Source organism: Oncorhynchus masou, chromosome 12 (genome assembly GCF_036934945.1).
Source record: "Oncorhynchus masou masou isolate Uvic2021 chromosome 12, UVic_Omas_1.1, whole genome shotgun sequence".
Lineage (NCBI taxonomy): Eukaryota > Metazoa > Chordata > Actinopteri > Salmoniformes > Salmonidae > Oncorhynchus > Oncorhynchus masou.
Window position 1 is genome coordinate 20,518,195 of NC_088223.1, and position 17,412 is coordinate 20,535,606.

At 44.7% G+C, this 17,412-nt stretch overlaps 1 protein-coding gene across 1 annotated transcript in view; it reads left to right on the forward strand.

Annotated features, from left to right (window-relative positions):
- gabbr2 (gamma-aminobutyric acid (GABA) B receptor, 2) overlaps nt 1-17,412 on the forward strand; it is a 405,067-nt gene that overhangs the window by 375,661 nt on the left and 11,994 nt on the right. The window contains exon 18 of the mRNA XM_064979858.1: nt 9,437-9,554. Within this exon, the coding sequence (XP_064835930.1) occupies nt 9,437-9,554 (118 nt within the window). The remainder of the gene's footprint in view (nt 1-9,436; nt 9,555-17,412) is intronic.

Here is a 17,412-nt window from a genome sequence, read left to right on the forward strand (position 1 = left end):
TATACACTTCTACAGCATTACCTCCCACATTTAAACAGACACACCTCTGTCAGCCTGGACTGCTGCTGACTCACTCACTGTCTACGCGATTCTCTGAAGAGTTGAACACTATCTGTCCACCTCATACAGTACATACAGCAAGCTTTTAATTGTTACTCCAGTTTCTTGTCTGCTAACTATGATACCGTACTACTATCAGTGTGTCTGAGAGCTTCAGGGTCCTCGGTGTCCACGTCACTAAGGATCTATTATGGTCCACATGACAACACAGTCGTGAATAGGGCACGACAACACCTCTTCCCCCTCAGGAGGATAAAAATAATTGTCATGGGACCTCAGGTCCTCAAACAGTTCTACAGCTGCACCATCGAGAGCATCCTGACTGGTTGCATCACCGCCTGATATGGCAACTGCTCGGCATCTGACCCCAAGGCTTTACAGAGGGTAGTGCGTATGGCCCAGTACATCACTGGGGCCAAGGTTCCTGCCATCCAGGACCTCTATACTAGACGGTGTCATAGGAAGGCCCTAAACATTGCCAAAGACTCCAGCCACCCTAGTCATAGACTGTTCTCTCTGCTGCCTCACGGCAACCGGTACCTGGGTGCCAAGTCTAGGTCCAAAACGCTTCTTAACCTCTAGCGTCGAGCAATCCCGTATCCGGGAGCGTAATCATAGCCTCAAGCTCATTAGCATAATGCAACGTTAACTATTCATGAAAATCGCAAATGAAATGAAAGAAATATATTCACTCACAAGCTTAGCCTTTTGTTAACAACACTGTCATCTCAGATTTTCAAAATATGCTTTTCAACAATCGCTACACAAGCATTTGTGTAAGAGGTATTGATAGCTAGCATAGCATTAGCCTAGCATTCAGCAGGCAACATTTTCACAAAAACAAGAAAAACATTCAAATAAAATCATTTACCTTTGAAGAACTTCAGATGTTTTCAATGAGGAGACTCTCAGTTAGATAGCAAATGTTCAGTTTTTCCAAAAATATTATTTGTGTAGGAGAAATTGCTCCGTTTTGTTCATCACGTGTGGCTAAGAAAAAAAACATGAAAATTCAGTCATTACAACGCCAAACTTTTTTCTCTATAATATCGACAAACATGGCAAACGTTGTTTAGAATCAATCCTCAAGGTGTTTTTCACACATCTATTTGATGATAAATCATTCGTGGCAGTTGTGTTTCTCCTCTGAAGAAAATGGAAAAATGCACGCAGCTGGAGATTACGCAATAATTTTGATGGAGGACACCAAGCGGGCACCTGGTAAATGTAGTCTCTTATGGTCAATCTTCCAATGATATGCCTACAAATACGTCACAATGCTGCAGACACCTTGGGGAAACGACAGAAAGTGTAGGCTCATTCCTTGCACATTCATAGCCATATAAGGAGACATTGGAACCCAGCACCTTCAGAATCTGGGCCATTTCCTGTTTGAAATGTCATCTTGGTTTCACCTGTAGCATCAGTTCTGTGGCACTCACAGATAATATCTTTGCAGTTTTGGAAACGTCAGAGTTTTCTTTCCAAAGCCGTCAATTATATGCATAGTCGAGCATCTTTTCGTGACAAAATATCTTGTTTAAAACGGGACCATTTTTTAATCCAAAAATTAAAAGAGCGCCCCCCTATATCGAAGAAGTTAACAGCTTCTAGCCATAAGACTGCTGAACAGTTAATCAAATGGCTACCCGGACAATTTGCATTGAACAGACTTTTGTACTGACTCTCTCTGCCTTTAAATTGTTTAACTTGGGTCAAACGTTTCGGGCAGCCTTCCACAAGCTTCCCACAATAAGTTGGGTGCATCTTGGCCCATTGCTCCTGACAGTGTCACGTCTTCTAGAAGTAGTGGGTTGGAGTCAGGTGCAGAGAGCAGAGGGTTCGGACAATCGTATTTATTCCGGTACAAACGGTCACTCCAAAACACTAGGCGCATAAAACTGACTGGCCCAAACACAGGACCCAAACAGTCCCGAGAAAATAAAATACAAAATGCACATCTACAAACTAACAGAGGAACAATTGCGCACAAACATAGGCGGGCCTAATAGGCTTAAATAGACCTACATCAAGAAACAAAATAAGAGACAGGTGCAACCAATAAGACCAAACGAACAGAAAAGGAAAAAGGGATCGGTGGCGGCTAGTAGACCCGAACAGGCAGGGGAGCAGTACCCCCCCACCACCGGCCTCAGGGGTGAACCGGGGGGCGAGGCACAGAGCGATCCGAGTGGAGGCGGTGGAAGTCCCTCAGTAGTGAAGGGTCCAAAATGTCCCACACCGGTACCCAGCAACTCTCCTCCAGACCGTACCCCTCCCAGTCCACGAGGTACTGTAGGCCCCTCACCCGGCGTCTAGAGTCCAGAATAGCATTACAGTGTACGCCTCCGGCACCTCACCTTCCTGCAGGGGACCAGCCACCACCTGCCTGAGGAGAGACACATGAAACGAGGGGTTAATGCGATAGTAAGGAGGAAGCTTTAACCTATAACACACCTTGTTTATCCTCCTAAGGGCTTTAAATGGCCCCACACACTGCGGCCCCAGCTTCCGGCAGGGCAGGCGGAGGGGCAGGTTTCGGGTAAAGAGCCAGATCCGGTCCCCCGGTGCAAACACGGGGGCCTCACTGCGGTGCTGGTCAGTTCTCTTCTGCCGTCCAATAGCTTGTTTTAATGATTCCTGGATGGCTCTCCAGGTGTCCTTCGAGCGCTGCACCCATTCCTCCACAGCAGGAGCCTCGGTCTGGCTCTGATGCCACGGAGCCAGGACCGGCTGGTAGCCCAACACGCACTGGAACATGGCATGTTTGTAGAGGAGTGGCGAAGGGAATTCTGAGCCACCTCCACCAATGAGACGTACCTTGCCCATTCACCAGGCCGGTCCAGGCAATACGACCGCAGAAACCTACCCACATCCTGGTTCACTCTCACCACCTGCCCATTACTCTCGGGGTGGAAACCCGAGGTCAGGATGACCGAGACCCCCGACCTCGATCAGAAACGAGCCTGGCCGATAGAAAATCGTAAAACGAAATCGGGTAAAAAAAAAAAAGGCCCACCGGGCCTTACACGGAATCAATCTCCTCGCTGCACGGATATACTCGAGATTACGATGGTCAGTCCAGATGAGGAAAGGGTGTTTGGCTTGAGGGGGCCAATGTCTCCACGCCTTCAGAGCCTTGACAACAGCTAACAACTCCCGGTCCCCCACGTCATAGTTCCGCTCCTCCGGACCGAGCTTCCTCGAAGAAAGCGCAGGGGCAGAGCTTTGGTGGCGTGCCGGAACGCTGTGATAGCATGGCTCCCACCCCAGCCTCGGACACGTCCACCTCCACTATGAATGCCAAAGAGGGGTCCGGAAGAGCCAGCACGGGAGCGTCGGTGAACAGCTCCTTCAGGCGACTGAAGGCTCTGCCCACCTCTGCAGACCAGCGCAAGCGCGCCGCCCCCCCCTTCAGCAGTGAGTTAATGGGAGCAGCCACCTGACCAAAACCCACGATAAACCTCCGGTAATAATTGGCAAACCCTAAAAACCGCTGCACCTCCTTTACCGTGGTCTGAGTCAGCCAATTACGCACGGTTGTAACGCGGTCACACTCCATCACCACTCTAGAGGTGGAAATGCGATAACCCAGGAAGGAAACGGCTTGTTTGGAGAACACACATTTCTCAGCCTTGACGTACAGGTCATGCTCCAGCAGTTTCCCAAGTACCCTACGCACCAGAGACACGTGCGCGTGCGTGTGGCAGAGTAGATCAGTATATCATCGATATACACTACCACACCCTGCCCATGGCAGGTCTCTGAGAATCTCGTCTACGAAAGATTGGAAAACGGCTGGAGCATTCTTCAACCCATACGGCATGACGAGGTACTCATAATGGCCTGATGTGGTACTAAACGCGGTCTTCCACTCATCTCCCTCCCGGATACACACCAAATTATACGCACTCCTGAGGTCCAGTTTTGTTACGAAACGCGCTCCGTGAAATGATTCCACCGCCGTGGCGATGAGAGGTAGCGAGTAACTAAACCCCACTGTGATGGAATTTAGACCTCCATAATCAATGCACGGACGCAGACCTCCTTCTTTCTTCGCAAAAAAAGAAGCTCGAGGAGACGGTTGACATGGAGGGCCGAATGTACCCCTGTCCCAGAGATTCAGTGACGTATGTCTCCATAGCCACTGTCTCCTCCTGGGACAACGGGTACATGTGACTCCTGGAAAGTGCAGCGTTTACCAGGAGGTTTATCGCGCAATCCCCTCGTCGATGACGTGGTAATTGGGTCGCCCTCTTCTTACAGAAGGCAATAGCCAAATCGGCATATTCAGAGGGATTGCGCACAGTGGAAACCTGCTCTGGACTCTCCATCATCGTCACACCGATAGAAACTCCTATGCACCTGCCTGAACACTCCTCTGACCACCCTCTGAGAGCCCCCTGTCTCCATGAAATCTCAGGATTGTGATTAGCCAGCCAGGGAATCCCCAGTGCCACTGGAGACGCAGGTGAAACAATAAGGAAGAGACTAATCCGCTCCTTATGATCCCCCTGCGTTACCATGTCCATCGGAACCGTGGCATCCCCGACCAGCCCTGACCCTAATGGTCGGCTGTCTAAGGAGTGCACGGGGAAAGGTTGGTCTAACGACACCAGGGGAATCCCACGATCCATAAAGTTCCCGGCTGCACCTGAATCGACTAGCGCCTTATGCTGTAGAGAGGGAGACAACTCAGAAAAATAAATTAGTAAGAACATATGACCAACAGGGAGCTCTGGGTGAGTCTGGTGCTGACTCACATTGGGTGAACGAGGAGTGCTCTGCCTACCATCCCTACTCCCAGACAAGCTCCTCCAGCACCGACCACAGCTGGTGCAGGAGGAGCATCGTCCGGGTCCCCCTCGATGCGGCCACCCTAACTCCATGGGGATTGGAGCGGGAGAACCTGGAGGTGGAACCAACAGGGCCCGTTCTGGACGCCCACGGGCAGCCAGCAGGTTGTCCAGTCGGATGGAAATGTCAAGAAGTTTGTCGAGGGAGAGGGTGGTATCCCGACAAGCTAGCTCCCTGCGGATGTCCTCCCGGAGGCTACAGCAATAGTGGTCAATCAGGGCCCTGTCGTTCCACCCCGCCCCGGCAGCCAAGGTCCGGAACTCCAGCGCAAAGTCCTCGTCTCCTGTTGCAGGTGAAACAGCCGAACGCAGCCCTGAACCGGCAGGTGAACTTGGGGTAGTGATCCCTTGCCGAGTCTGGGCCATTCCACACTGTTTTGGCCCACTCCAGGGCTCGACCCGTCAGACAGGAGACGAGGGCACTCCCGCTCTCCTCCCCTGAGGGAGTCGGGCGAACGGTAGCCAGGTACAGCTTCAGCTGTAGTAGGAACCCCTGGCACCCAGCCGCCGTTCCATCGTACTCCCTGGGGAGCGCAAGACGCAGGGCACCGGATCCGGACACCGGAGGAGGGGTAGGTGGTGCTGGTGGAAGAGGAGCTGGGGGTGAGTTAGGGAGGCCACTCCTCTCCCATCGGTCCATCATCTCCCTCATCTGGTACATTGCCGACCCGATACGGTGGAGAATGGCCATATGATGGAGAACTCGCTCCTCCATAGATGGGAAAGGAGGTGCAGCTGCTCCTGACTCCATTCAATGGTGCGGGATTCTGTCACGTCTTCTAGGAGTAGTGGGTTGGAGTCAGGTGCAGAGAGCAGAGGGTTCGGACAATCGTATTTTATTCCGGTACAAACGGTCACTCCAAAACACTAGGCGCATAAAACTGACCGGCCCAAACACAGGACCCAAACAGTAAAGGTAAAAGGGATCGGTGGCGGCTACTAGACCGGTGACGATGACCGCCGAGCGCCGCCCAAACAGGCAGGGGAGCCACCTTCGGTGGGAGTCGTGACACAAAGCTGGTGTAACTGAGTCAGGTTTGTAGGCCTCCTTGCTCGCACACACTTTTTCTGTTCTGCCCACAAATGTTCTATAGGATTAAGGTCAGGGCTTTGTGATGGCCACTCCAATAGCTTGACTTTGTTTTCCTTAAGCCATTTTGCCACAAGTTTGGAAGTGTTTTTGGGGTCATTCTCCTTTTTGGAAGATCGATTTACGACCAAGCTTTAACTTCCTGACTGATGTCTTGAGATGTTGCTTCAATATATGCACGTAATTTTCCTCCCTCATGATGCCTTTATTTTGTGAAGTGCAACAGTCCCTCCTGCAGCAAAGCACCCCCACAACATGAGGGCTGCCACTCCGTGCTTCACGGTCGGGATGGTGTTCTTAGGCTTGCAAGCATCTCCCTTTTTCCTCCAAACATAACATTGGTTATGATGGCCAAACAGTTCAATTTTTGTTTCATCAGACCAGAGGACATTTCTCTAAAAAGTACGATCTTTGTCCACATGTGCAGTTGCAAACCGGAGTCTGGTTTTATTATGGCAGTTTTGGAGCAGTGGCTTCTTCCTTGCTGAGCGGCCTTTCAGGTTATGTCGAAATAGGACTCGTTTTACTGTGGATATTGATACTTTTGTACCTATTTCCTCCAGCATCTTCACAAGGTCCTTTGCTGTTGTTCTGGGATTGATTTGCACTTTTCGCACCAAAGTACATTCATCTCTAAGAGACAGAACGTGTCTCATTCCTGAGCGGTATGACAGCTGTGTGGTCCCATGATGTTCATACTTGCATACTCTTGTTTGTACAGATGAATGTGGTACCTTCAGGCATTTGTAAATCGCTCCAAAGGATGAACCACACTTGTGGAGGTCTAAAAACAAAATCTGAAGTCTTGGCTTATTTATTTTTATTTTCCAATGATGTCAAGCAAAGAGGCACTGAGTTTGAAGGTAGGCCTTGAAATACATCCACAGGAACACCTCCAATTGACTCAAATGACGTCAATTAGCCTATCAGAAGCTTCTGAATCCATGACATCATTTTATGGAATTTTCCAAGCTGTTTAAAGGCACAGTCAACTTAGTGTATGTTAACTTCTGACCCACTGGAATTGTGATACAGTGAATTATAATTAAATAATCTGTAAACAGTTGTTGGAAAAAAATGACTGTGTCATGCACAAAGGAGATGTCTTAACCGACTTGCCAAAACTATAGTTTGTTAACAATACATTTGTGGCGTGGTTGAAAAACAAGTTTTATTGACTCCAACCTAAGTGTATGTAAACTTCCGACTTCAACTGTTTTCACTGCTGGTCCTCTATTTATTATCTATTCTGATTGCCTAGTCCCTTTTACCCCTAACTCCATGTACATATTACCTCAACTACCTTGTACCCCTGCACATTGACTCAGTACCGGTACTCTTTGTATATAGCCTTGTTATTGTTACTATTTAAAAAATATTTTACACTGCATTGTTGTGAAAGGACTCGTTGGTAAGCATTTCATGGTAAAGTTGTGATCGGCATGTGACAAATAATATTTAATTTGATTTGGATATATTGATGTCAACTACACCACAGTGCCTCAAGTAGTTCAGAACTACAGTAACCCAACCCCAAAGTTTGCTGATTATTCAATTGATAAGCCTCTGTTCAGAATGCAGGCTGACAGACGTATAATGGGTCAGTATATTCGCCATAAGGATTCAGCCACTTCATAGAGCAATCCACCACATCCATATCTCTGCCTGAGAAGCCTCATCACTCCTCTAACTGCAGCCATCAGTATTCATGAGACTTCCTGGACTAAACGCTGTGAATGAGTAGCTGTTATGAGTACGACACAGTGTCAGCAGAGATTACAATCACAACTAAGCACGGGCAACACTTTCCGGAGACCGTGAATATTCATCAGTACATGGTGTGGCCTGGTGGTGGTTGAGCGGTGGGGTTGACTGACACAAGGACCATGGCACCGATAATAGGAATTCCTTCAGTTGAATTCCCACGGTTGAACACGGCAGAGTTTGGTCTAACAATTGAGGAATCTATGGATGCCATAGAGGCTCTGGAGAATAACACAGAACAAGGTTATTGCTCAGGAGGTAGTGACTTTTCACAGTAAATTGCACTTTGACACCGTCCCACCGACACTTTTTTCAGAGGTGGGTTTTGCATTCTTTTATTTCAACAGGAATATACAGTGAATCGCTCATATACAACCAAGTCCATATGAATCCATTATGCTATCCGCTCCAGTAGCCTTTTCTAAGAGAAAAGAAGTACAAGGAGGCATCTTTCTCCCATCAGAGGGAAGTTATTTTTATCAAAATAGTTTCCACCTCCTCTTTAGATGCATATTGAGGACACAATGCCTTTGTGTGATCTTCAAATCAGGTTAATATTATCCTAAGAGGTTAAAATCTGGGACAACTGAAAAGGAAGAAATTGACGCAAAAGGGGATAATTTCGGGCCTCTCCAGGTGCTGTTTGAAAGACTGATAAGGCTGTTGACTTTGATTCCAACTGTGTTCACACTCTCTGTCTCCGACGGTGATGACTCTGTTCCCCCCTGGACTGAAATATTTCCCACAACATCATGAAGCACAGCAGTCTCTCTCTCTCTCTCTCTCCACATCTCTCGCCGTCTCTTATCTCTTCTCATTTCTCTATTCATCTCACTCTTGCTTCTCTCTCTTTCTCTCACTCACTCTTTCTCTCTCTGCATCGCTCTTTTTCTCTCTCCTCTCTCTCTCTCTCTCTCTCTCTCTCACTGTCACTAACTACGCTACCAGCATGTGTTGAACACATAGAACAGAAGTGTTTTTGTTTGTTTGGCCCTTTGATGTAATTGTCAACAGATATTGTATCATAACATGTAAGCTGTAACAGACACATTAAGATTTCTAAAGTCTTATGTCAATATTTTCATACTTAGCATTTTTTTTGAGAGAGTGCTTGACATGCATTGTGTAATGATACAGTGTCAGATGGCTTGACATCCTTCAGTGGCCTTAGTTCAGATAAAAACACCTGAGAAGCTAAGGCGAGAGGATATATACAGGGGGGGGCATCCCAAATGGCATCCTATTCAGTATACAGCAGTGGTATTCAAACTTTTTTGCAAGAATATCTCAAGACCCCACCACACTCCAAATCTAATGGCACAACCTTAAAATCTGTACATTTTGATTTTACATCAACAAATAACCTTCAATTAATTTCATTAAACCAATAAATACATTTACTCAATAACATTTAATTTTTCAACTTATCTTTCTCAGAAACGTTTGTATATTCTCACTTACAATAATCTGCTATCTAATTTTGTGTGTACATTTTGGTGACCCCACTGCAGTTCCCACATGACCCCAAACGTTGAATTCCACTGTCAAAAGCATGACTTTTGGAGTCCTATCGGGCCTTGGTCAAAGGTAGTGCACTATATAGGAAGTCATTTTGTGGCACAGCAGGCAGACTGTAACACTATGCTATCTCTCCGTGCCTTTGCAGAGGGGGAGAAATCGAAACTGAAGAATCATCTTGAGCAGAAGCCTCAGGCGCAGTGGGGCTCCATGGACCCTTCCAGAATAAACAGAGGTCCTCTGGAGGATATCAACTCACCTGAACAGTGAGTTGTCCTCAAAACATCTCCCTCCTAATTTATTTTTTCTTCTTCCCGTTGAATTTTTCAACAGATATATTGTTCCCACCAGCAGCACTGCATGGCAGTTGTTCTGGTAATTTTGGAAAGCTGCCGCGGTCATCCCTGTCTTCAAAGGGGGTAACACTCTAAACCCAAACTATTAAAGACCTATATCTATCCTACCCTGCCTTTCGAAAGTTTTTGAAAGCCAAGTTAACAAACAGATCACCGACCATTTCAAATCCCACCGTACCTTCTCCGATATGCAATCTGGTTTCAGAGCGAGTCATGGTTGCACCTCAGCCACGCTCAAGGTTCTAAACGATATCATAACCAACATCAATAAAAAACAATACTGTGCAGTCGTCTTCATCGACCAGGCCAAGGCTTTCGACTCTGTCAATCACCGCATTCTTATCGGCAGACTCAACAGCCTTGGTTTCTCAAATGACCGACTTTTTTCTCTGTATACATCAATGATGTCGCTCTTGCTGCTGGTGATTCTCTGATCCACCTCTACGCAGATGACACCATTCTGTATACTTCTGGCCCTTCTTTGGGCACTGTTTTAACAAACATACAGACGAGCTTCAATGCCATACAACACTCCTTCCGTTGCCTCCAACTGCTCTTAAATGCAAGTAAAACTAAATGCATGCTTTCAACCGATCGCTGCCCGCACACGCACCCGCCCGTCTAGCATCACTACTCTGGACGGTTCTGACTTATGTGGACAACAACAAATACCTAGGTGTCTGGTTAGACTGTAAACTCTCCTTCCAAACTCACATTAAGCATCTCCAATCCAAAATTAAATATGGAATCGGCTTCCTATTTCACAACAAAGTATCCTTCACTCATGCTGCCAAACATACCCTTGTAAAACTGATTATTCTACCGATCCTTGACTTCGGCTATGTCCAACACTACTCAGTAAATTGGATGTAGACTATCACAGTGCCATCTGTTTTGTCACCAAAGCCCCGTATACTACCCACCACTACAACCTGTATGCTCTCATTGGCTGGACCTCGCTTCATATTTGTCGCCAATCCCACTGGCTCCAGGTCATCTATAAGTCTTTGCTAGGTAAAGCCCCGCCTCAGCTCACTGGTCACCATAGCAGCACCCACCCGTAGCACACGCTCCAGCAGGTATATTTCACTGGTCATCCCCAACACCTACTTTGGCCACCTTTCCTTCCAGTTCTCTGCTACCAATGACTGGAACAAATTGCAAAAATCACTGAAGCTGGAGTCTTATATCTCCCTCACTAACTTTAAGCATCAGTTGTCAGAGCAGCTTACCGATCATTGTACCTGTACACAGCCTGTAAATAGCCCACCCAACTACCTCTTCCCTATTTATTTTTTTGCACCCCAGTATCTCGACTTGCACATGAATCTTCTGCACGTCTATCACTCTAGTGTTTAATTGCTATATTGTAATTATTTCACCACTATGGCATATTTTATTGCCTTACCTGCCTAATCTTACTACATTTGCACACACTGTATATAGATTTTTGTATTGTGTTATTGACTGTACGTTTGTTTATCCTATGTGTAACTCTGTGTTTGTGTCGCTCTGCTTTGTCTGCTTTATCTTGGCCAGGTCGCAGTTGTAAATGAGAACTTGTTCTCAACTGGCCTACCTGGTTAAATAAAGGGGGGGGGGAAATGCAAAAAAAGATGAACCAATATAAGGTCTCAATCATCTTTCTTTCTTCACACACACGGTTTTACTATCCTTGTGGGGACCAAACAATTGATTCCCATTCAAAATCCTATTATCTAGCCCCTCAACCTAATCCTAACCCTAAAAGACCTGGGCAGAAAATGTTTGTATTTTGTAGTTAATTTGAAAATGCCAACTTTTTAAATACTTGAGGTAGTCGAATATAATTTCTATAGAGTTTCAACTAAAAGGCAACTATTTGATTTTCAAATACAGGAATATTTGAAAGTATTTTGAATAACTCTCAGTAAACCAAGTAATGTTTGAAGGAATTTGAATACAAAAGTATTGATGGCTGCCAAATATTTGATGAAGAACCAAAAACTACAACAGTTAGTTGAATTAGTCCAAATATATAATCATAAGCACGTGATTTGCAGGGCTCTAAGATATTAATCTTAATATAGCCTGTAGCCTAGAATTAAATACATGAGGGACATGGAATCACCTCAAATTACAGTAAACCATGTTTGCAGCTTCAAAAGAACAAACAAATATATTTTTATAATCTGTGGCATAAGGTAATACAGTAACACTTGACACCAGCCATACTTGGTGTCAAAGTGGTTTCTGTATAGCACTTTGTGACATCGGCTGATGTAAAAAGGGCTTTATAAATAAATGTGATTGATGGATAATAGCATTGAAGTGACTTTAAAAAATATTTTTCTTTAAGAATTGCAATAATCTATCTACTACTACTACAAAGGTAGATCATTCAAGTGATGTTCACAATGTTTAAAAAAAATGTTTATTAACTCTTTGATTATAACAATTGCAACATTTGTTGTTACGTAGGACTTTGAAATGTCTTTATAATTGCATAATAATTTTATTACGTAAGTGTAATGAAGAATTATTCCTGTGCAGCAGTGTTACCTTTCCTGTCTCGCCTCCAGACTGTAGTCGGGCAGCTCAGGGGAGCCTTCACTTGCTAGCAACAGGGCCAGAGCAATTTATGGATGCTCTGGGGTAATTCCGACATTTGGGGATCTTATCCGCTGCTAATAATGAGTTTGTCTGGAATTCCTCTGAAGTAGTTGACATATTTATTAAACTTGTAGACCATGTGAGGTAGTCTGAATGGCAAAATAAAACACTGGTCAAGCGGAGCAAAAAGAGTTGCTCACAGTTCGGCTGCAGCTTAGCCACCACCACAATAGCATCAAAAACTAAAGTTAACTTACTACGTTACCCATAATGCACTTTAGTTTTTTAAAGCTATCCCTACTTTATCAACAGTAGTTACAAAAACTCTCAGCTCATTGCTAGGCAATCAAAATGCTATTACCAAAGTATTATGTAACAACATGCTAATAAAATGTTTTCTCCAAACGTAAGTACAATTGTATTACACCGGCACAATAAGTGTAATGTTAAGTGTCACTGAGAATGCTACAGTGACAGTAACAAAATATGTCTAAGTCTTGAAAGGAAAGGAAATATCCCAAAACTGCCTTCTTGAATCAAATCCTGCCAAGCTAGATTGAAAATCATGTTAGTTTGTATTCTGATTAAACTATCCCTTTAAAGATGGTAAAGTGTGAGTTTGAAACAAGAACACTTATCTGTACAAAATGTAATTGGTGTGACTTAATTATGTATAAACCTGAGGCGATGGACATTCAGGAGAATTAACATTTACAAAATGTTCAGCTATAAATGTATTGTATTAGGTATCAAGGTAAGACCCAAGTGCAGACTGTGTGACATAATAATGTTTATTGTAACAACAGGGGCAGGCAAATGACAAGTCAAGGCAGGCAGGGGTTGATAATCCAGAGTAGGAGCAAAGGTACAGGACGGCAGGCAGGCTCAGGGTCAGGCAGAGTGGTCAGGCAGGCGGATACAGGGTCACGACAGGCAAGGGTCAAAAACCAGGAGGACATTGAAAAAGAGAAGCTGGGAAAAGACAGGAGCTGACAGGACAAAACGCTGGTAAGCGTGACAAACAAGACGACCTGCCCCAGACAGACAGAAAACACGGGTATAAATACCCAGAGGATAAGTGGGGAAGATGGGTGACACCTGGAGGGGGTGGAGACGAGCACAAGGACAGGTGAAACAGATCCGGGCGTGGCAGTATTGTATGTAGATTAAGTGAAGAATTTAATTCCAAAATGTTATATATCAAAGTTCAGAAATATTGGTAAATTAGCTTTTAATGTTAACAGTTTGTTTTCATGGAATAGGGTTGTTCGATGAGAAGACATATTTGTTGAAAATCTATCACTTTATGGTTTCATTTCAGAGAGACAAATAATCATGTTTTGCTGCAAAATGTTATATATCCGGTTCACTCACAGAGAAGTAAGACTGCTAGGTTGTACACAGTCAAATGTAACAAATAGCAAAACATTTTTAAAGAAATGTACAAATGATACATTTGTGACATCAATATTATTGTATTTTTTGTCAATACAGTAATATGAGATCTGTATGTAAAATATTTAAGTTTGGTTTTCAGTCATTTCGCAGATGCTCTTATCCAGAGCGACTTATAGTTTGTGCATTCATAGCTAGGTGGGAGTCCCACGGGGCGGTGCACAATTGGCCCAGCGTCACCCGGGTTAGGGGGGATTTAGCCGGCAGGGATGATCTTTTCCTCATCGCACTCTAGCGACTCCTGTGGTGGGCCGGGCGCAATGCACGCTGACATGATCGCCAGGTGTATGGTGTTTCCTCCGACACATTGATGCGGCTGGCTTCCGGGTTAAGCGGGCATTGTGTCAAGAAGCAGTGAGGCTTGGCTGGGTTGTGTTTCGGAGGACGCATGGCTCTCAACCTTCACCTCTTCAGAGTCCGTACGGGAGTTGCAGCGATGAGACAAGACTGTAACTACCCTTTGGATAATAAATACATATACACAGTGACTTGCAAAAGTTTTTATCCCCCTTGGCGGTTTTCCTATTTTTTTGCATTACACCCTGTAATTTATATGTATTTTATTTGGATTTCATGTAATGTAAAACACAAAATACGTCAAATTGGTGAAGTGAAATTTAAAAAATTACTTGTGTAAAACCAAAAAAATGTAAACAACTGAAAATTGGTGCGTGCATATGTGTTCACCCCCTTTGCTAAATAAGATCTGGTGCAACCAATTACCTTCAGAAGTCATATAATTAGTTAGATTGCACACAGGTGGACTTTATTTAAGTGTCACATGATCTCAGTATATATACACCTGTTCTGAAAGGCCCCAGAGTCTGAAACACCACTAAGCAAGGGGCACCACCAAGCAAGCGGTACCATGAAGATCAAGGACCTCTCAAGACAGGTCAGGGACAAAGTTCTGGAGATCAGGGTTGGGGTTGTAAAAAAATATCCGAAACTTTGAACATCCCACGGAGCACCATTAAATTCATTATAAAAATTGGAAAGAATATGGCACCACAACAAACCTGCCAAAAGAGGGCCGCCCACTAAAACTCACAGACCAGGCAAGGAAGGCATTAATCAGAGGCAACAAAGATACCAAAGATAACCCTGAAGGACCTGCAAAGCTCCACAGCGGAGATTGGAGTATCTGTCCATAGGACCACTTCAAGCCGTACACTCCACAGAGCTGGGCTTTACGGAAGAGTGGCCAGAAAAAAGCCATTGCTTAAAGAAAAAATAAGCAAACATGTTTGGTGTTCGCCAAAAGGCATGTGGGAGACTCCCCAAACAAATTGAAGGTACGCTGGTCAGATGAGACTAAAATTGAGCTTTTTGGCCATCAAGGAAAACACTATGTCCAACATCTCTCATCACCCCAAGATCCTCATGCCCACGGTGAAGCATGGTGGTGGCACCATCATGCTGTGGGGATGCTTTTCATCAGACATGGGAAACTGGTCAGAATTGAAGGAATGATGGATGGCGCTAAATACAAGGAAATCCTTGAGGGAAACCTGTTTCAGTCTTTCCAGAGATTTGAGACTGGGACGGAGGTTCACCTTCCAGCAGGACAATGACCCTAAGCATTCTGCTAAAGCAACACTCGAGTGGTTTAACGGGAAACATTTACATGTCTTGGAATGGCCTAGTCAAAGCCCAGACCTCAATCCACTTGAGAATCTGTGGTATGACTTAAATATTGCTGTACACCAGTTTTGTACACCAGTTTGTACACCAGTACACCAGTTTTGCTTTGAAGAATGGGCAAAAATCCCAGTGGTTAAATGTGCCATGCTTATAGAGACAACCCAGGAGACCTGCAGCTGTAACTGCTGCAAAAGGTGTTTCTGCAAAGTATAGACTTTGGGGGAGTGAATAGTTATGGACGCTCAAGTTTTCAGTTGGTTTTGTATTATTTCTTGTTTGTTTCACAATAAAAATATTTAGCATCTTCAAAGTGGCAGGCATGTTGTGTAATCAAATGATACAAACCCCCCAAAAAATCTATTTTAATTCCAGGTTGTAAGGCAACAAAATAGGAAAAATGCCAAGGGAGGTGAATACTTTTGCAAGCCACTGTATATATAAAAGAATAAAATAACTAGGTGAGACAACCACATCAAAGTCAATATACTGGATACAAACATTCCATTCCATTTCAGCTAAGTAATGGATATATAGCATTTTGCAACGAAAGCCATTTTAACACACATACATGCATTAAGAATCTGAGAACAATCATATTTTACACACACATGAATTTACCGTAAGCAATAAATACATTCTGACCAAAAAACACAAATGTGAAAAACGTGTGGATATAGCATTTTGGAACAAAACTCTTCAAATATGACTGTCAGATAGATTGGAATAGTATGGGATATTGTGTGTGCTCTGTTCATTCTATTCCTATCTTCAACATGAAGTTCCAGATACAGCCCTGCCACTAGTTGATGGCAGCCAATCCAAAATTTCAGAAAAATAGTCACTTCCTGAGATCTGTATTCAAATATTTGTTTTAAGTAGTTTCTTTCTCAGATCTGTATTCAAATAGTTGTTCCCCTGGATTATTTTTTTTTCTCCACAAATTATAGTTCAAACTATAGTTATCCCAGGTCTGAACCTTAACCCCAAACTCCTACCCCTAATTTCTCACCCTCACCCTAAACTTTACCCCTAAAATAGCCTAAAATAGCCTTTTTCCTTGTGGGGAATGACACAATGTTTTACTACCCTTGTGAGGACTTCTGGTGCCCACAAGGATAGTTAAACCAAAAACACACATTTCCCATCCCTCACTCACACACACACACACATACGACTGACTGCATGTTGTCCCAACTCTTAAAATGTATTGGTCCAGAACACTCATAGCACACTCAGGTGACAAATAACGAACTACCTTCACTTATTATTCATAAACAGGCTGGGGAATGTCAACTTCATCAGAGAAGGAAAAAATAGTTTCATGCATCATTGAGAGCCCTTCTTTCCCTCCTCCTCTCCTCCCCCTGTCCTCCCAGTTCTCCTCTCCTCCTATGTTCATCTAACTGGGACTGGATAGAGAGAACACATAAGAAATAGAGAGGGAGAGAGAGCATGAGAACATGAGTGAGGACATGAGAACAAGAGCGGAAGCAGAAAAGGTGTGAAAGAGAGAGGGCAGAGAATGAGGCAGCGAGAACAACTCATAAGAGAGCTGCCATCCCCCAAGAGAAGCCAACAGAACAGCCCACTTCAGACCCCCACCACATGCAGGACAGACAAGACAGGACGCGCCACCCCATCCAACCCCCCCTCCTAGCACCCCCTGTCAGACCCCCTTATAGCCATCCTGACAACACACCCACACCCACTGAGGACACACAAAAGCCACAAATTGTGCTCCTAATAGACTCAAATGTCAAATTTGTGCTGGAAAACTAACTATTTTCTAAACAGAAAGTAGCTAAATTGTGGTGTCCAAATACCCGGCGTGTCCATAATTCACACAGGCACAAATTATCTGAGGGCCCAGCAGGAAAGGGTGGCCACAGCACTCAAGGGAGTGATTGAAAAAGCTTCTTCCACTTTCCCTCTACACAGGTGGTCATCTCCACCCTGCTACCACAAAGACGTTCACCCGGCCACCATACAGGGGGTGAATGCAAGCATTTCCCATGACTGTGTGTCAACACCAAATGTTACCTGGCCCATCACTGCACACTGGAGTTGGACAGCCTCT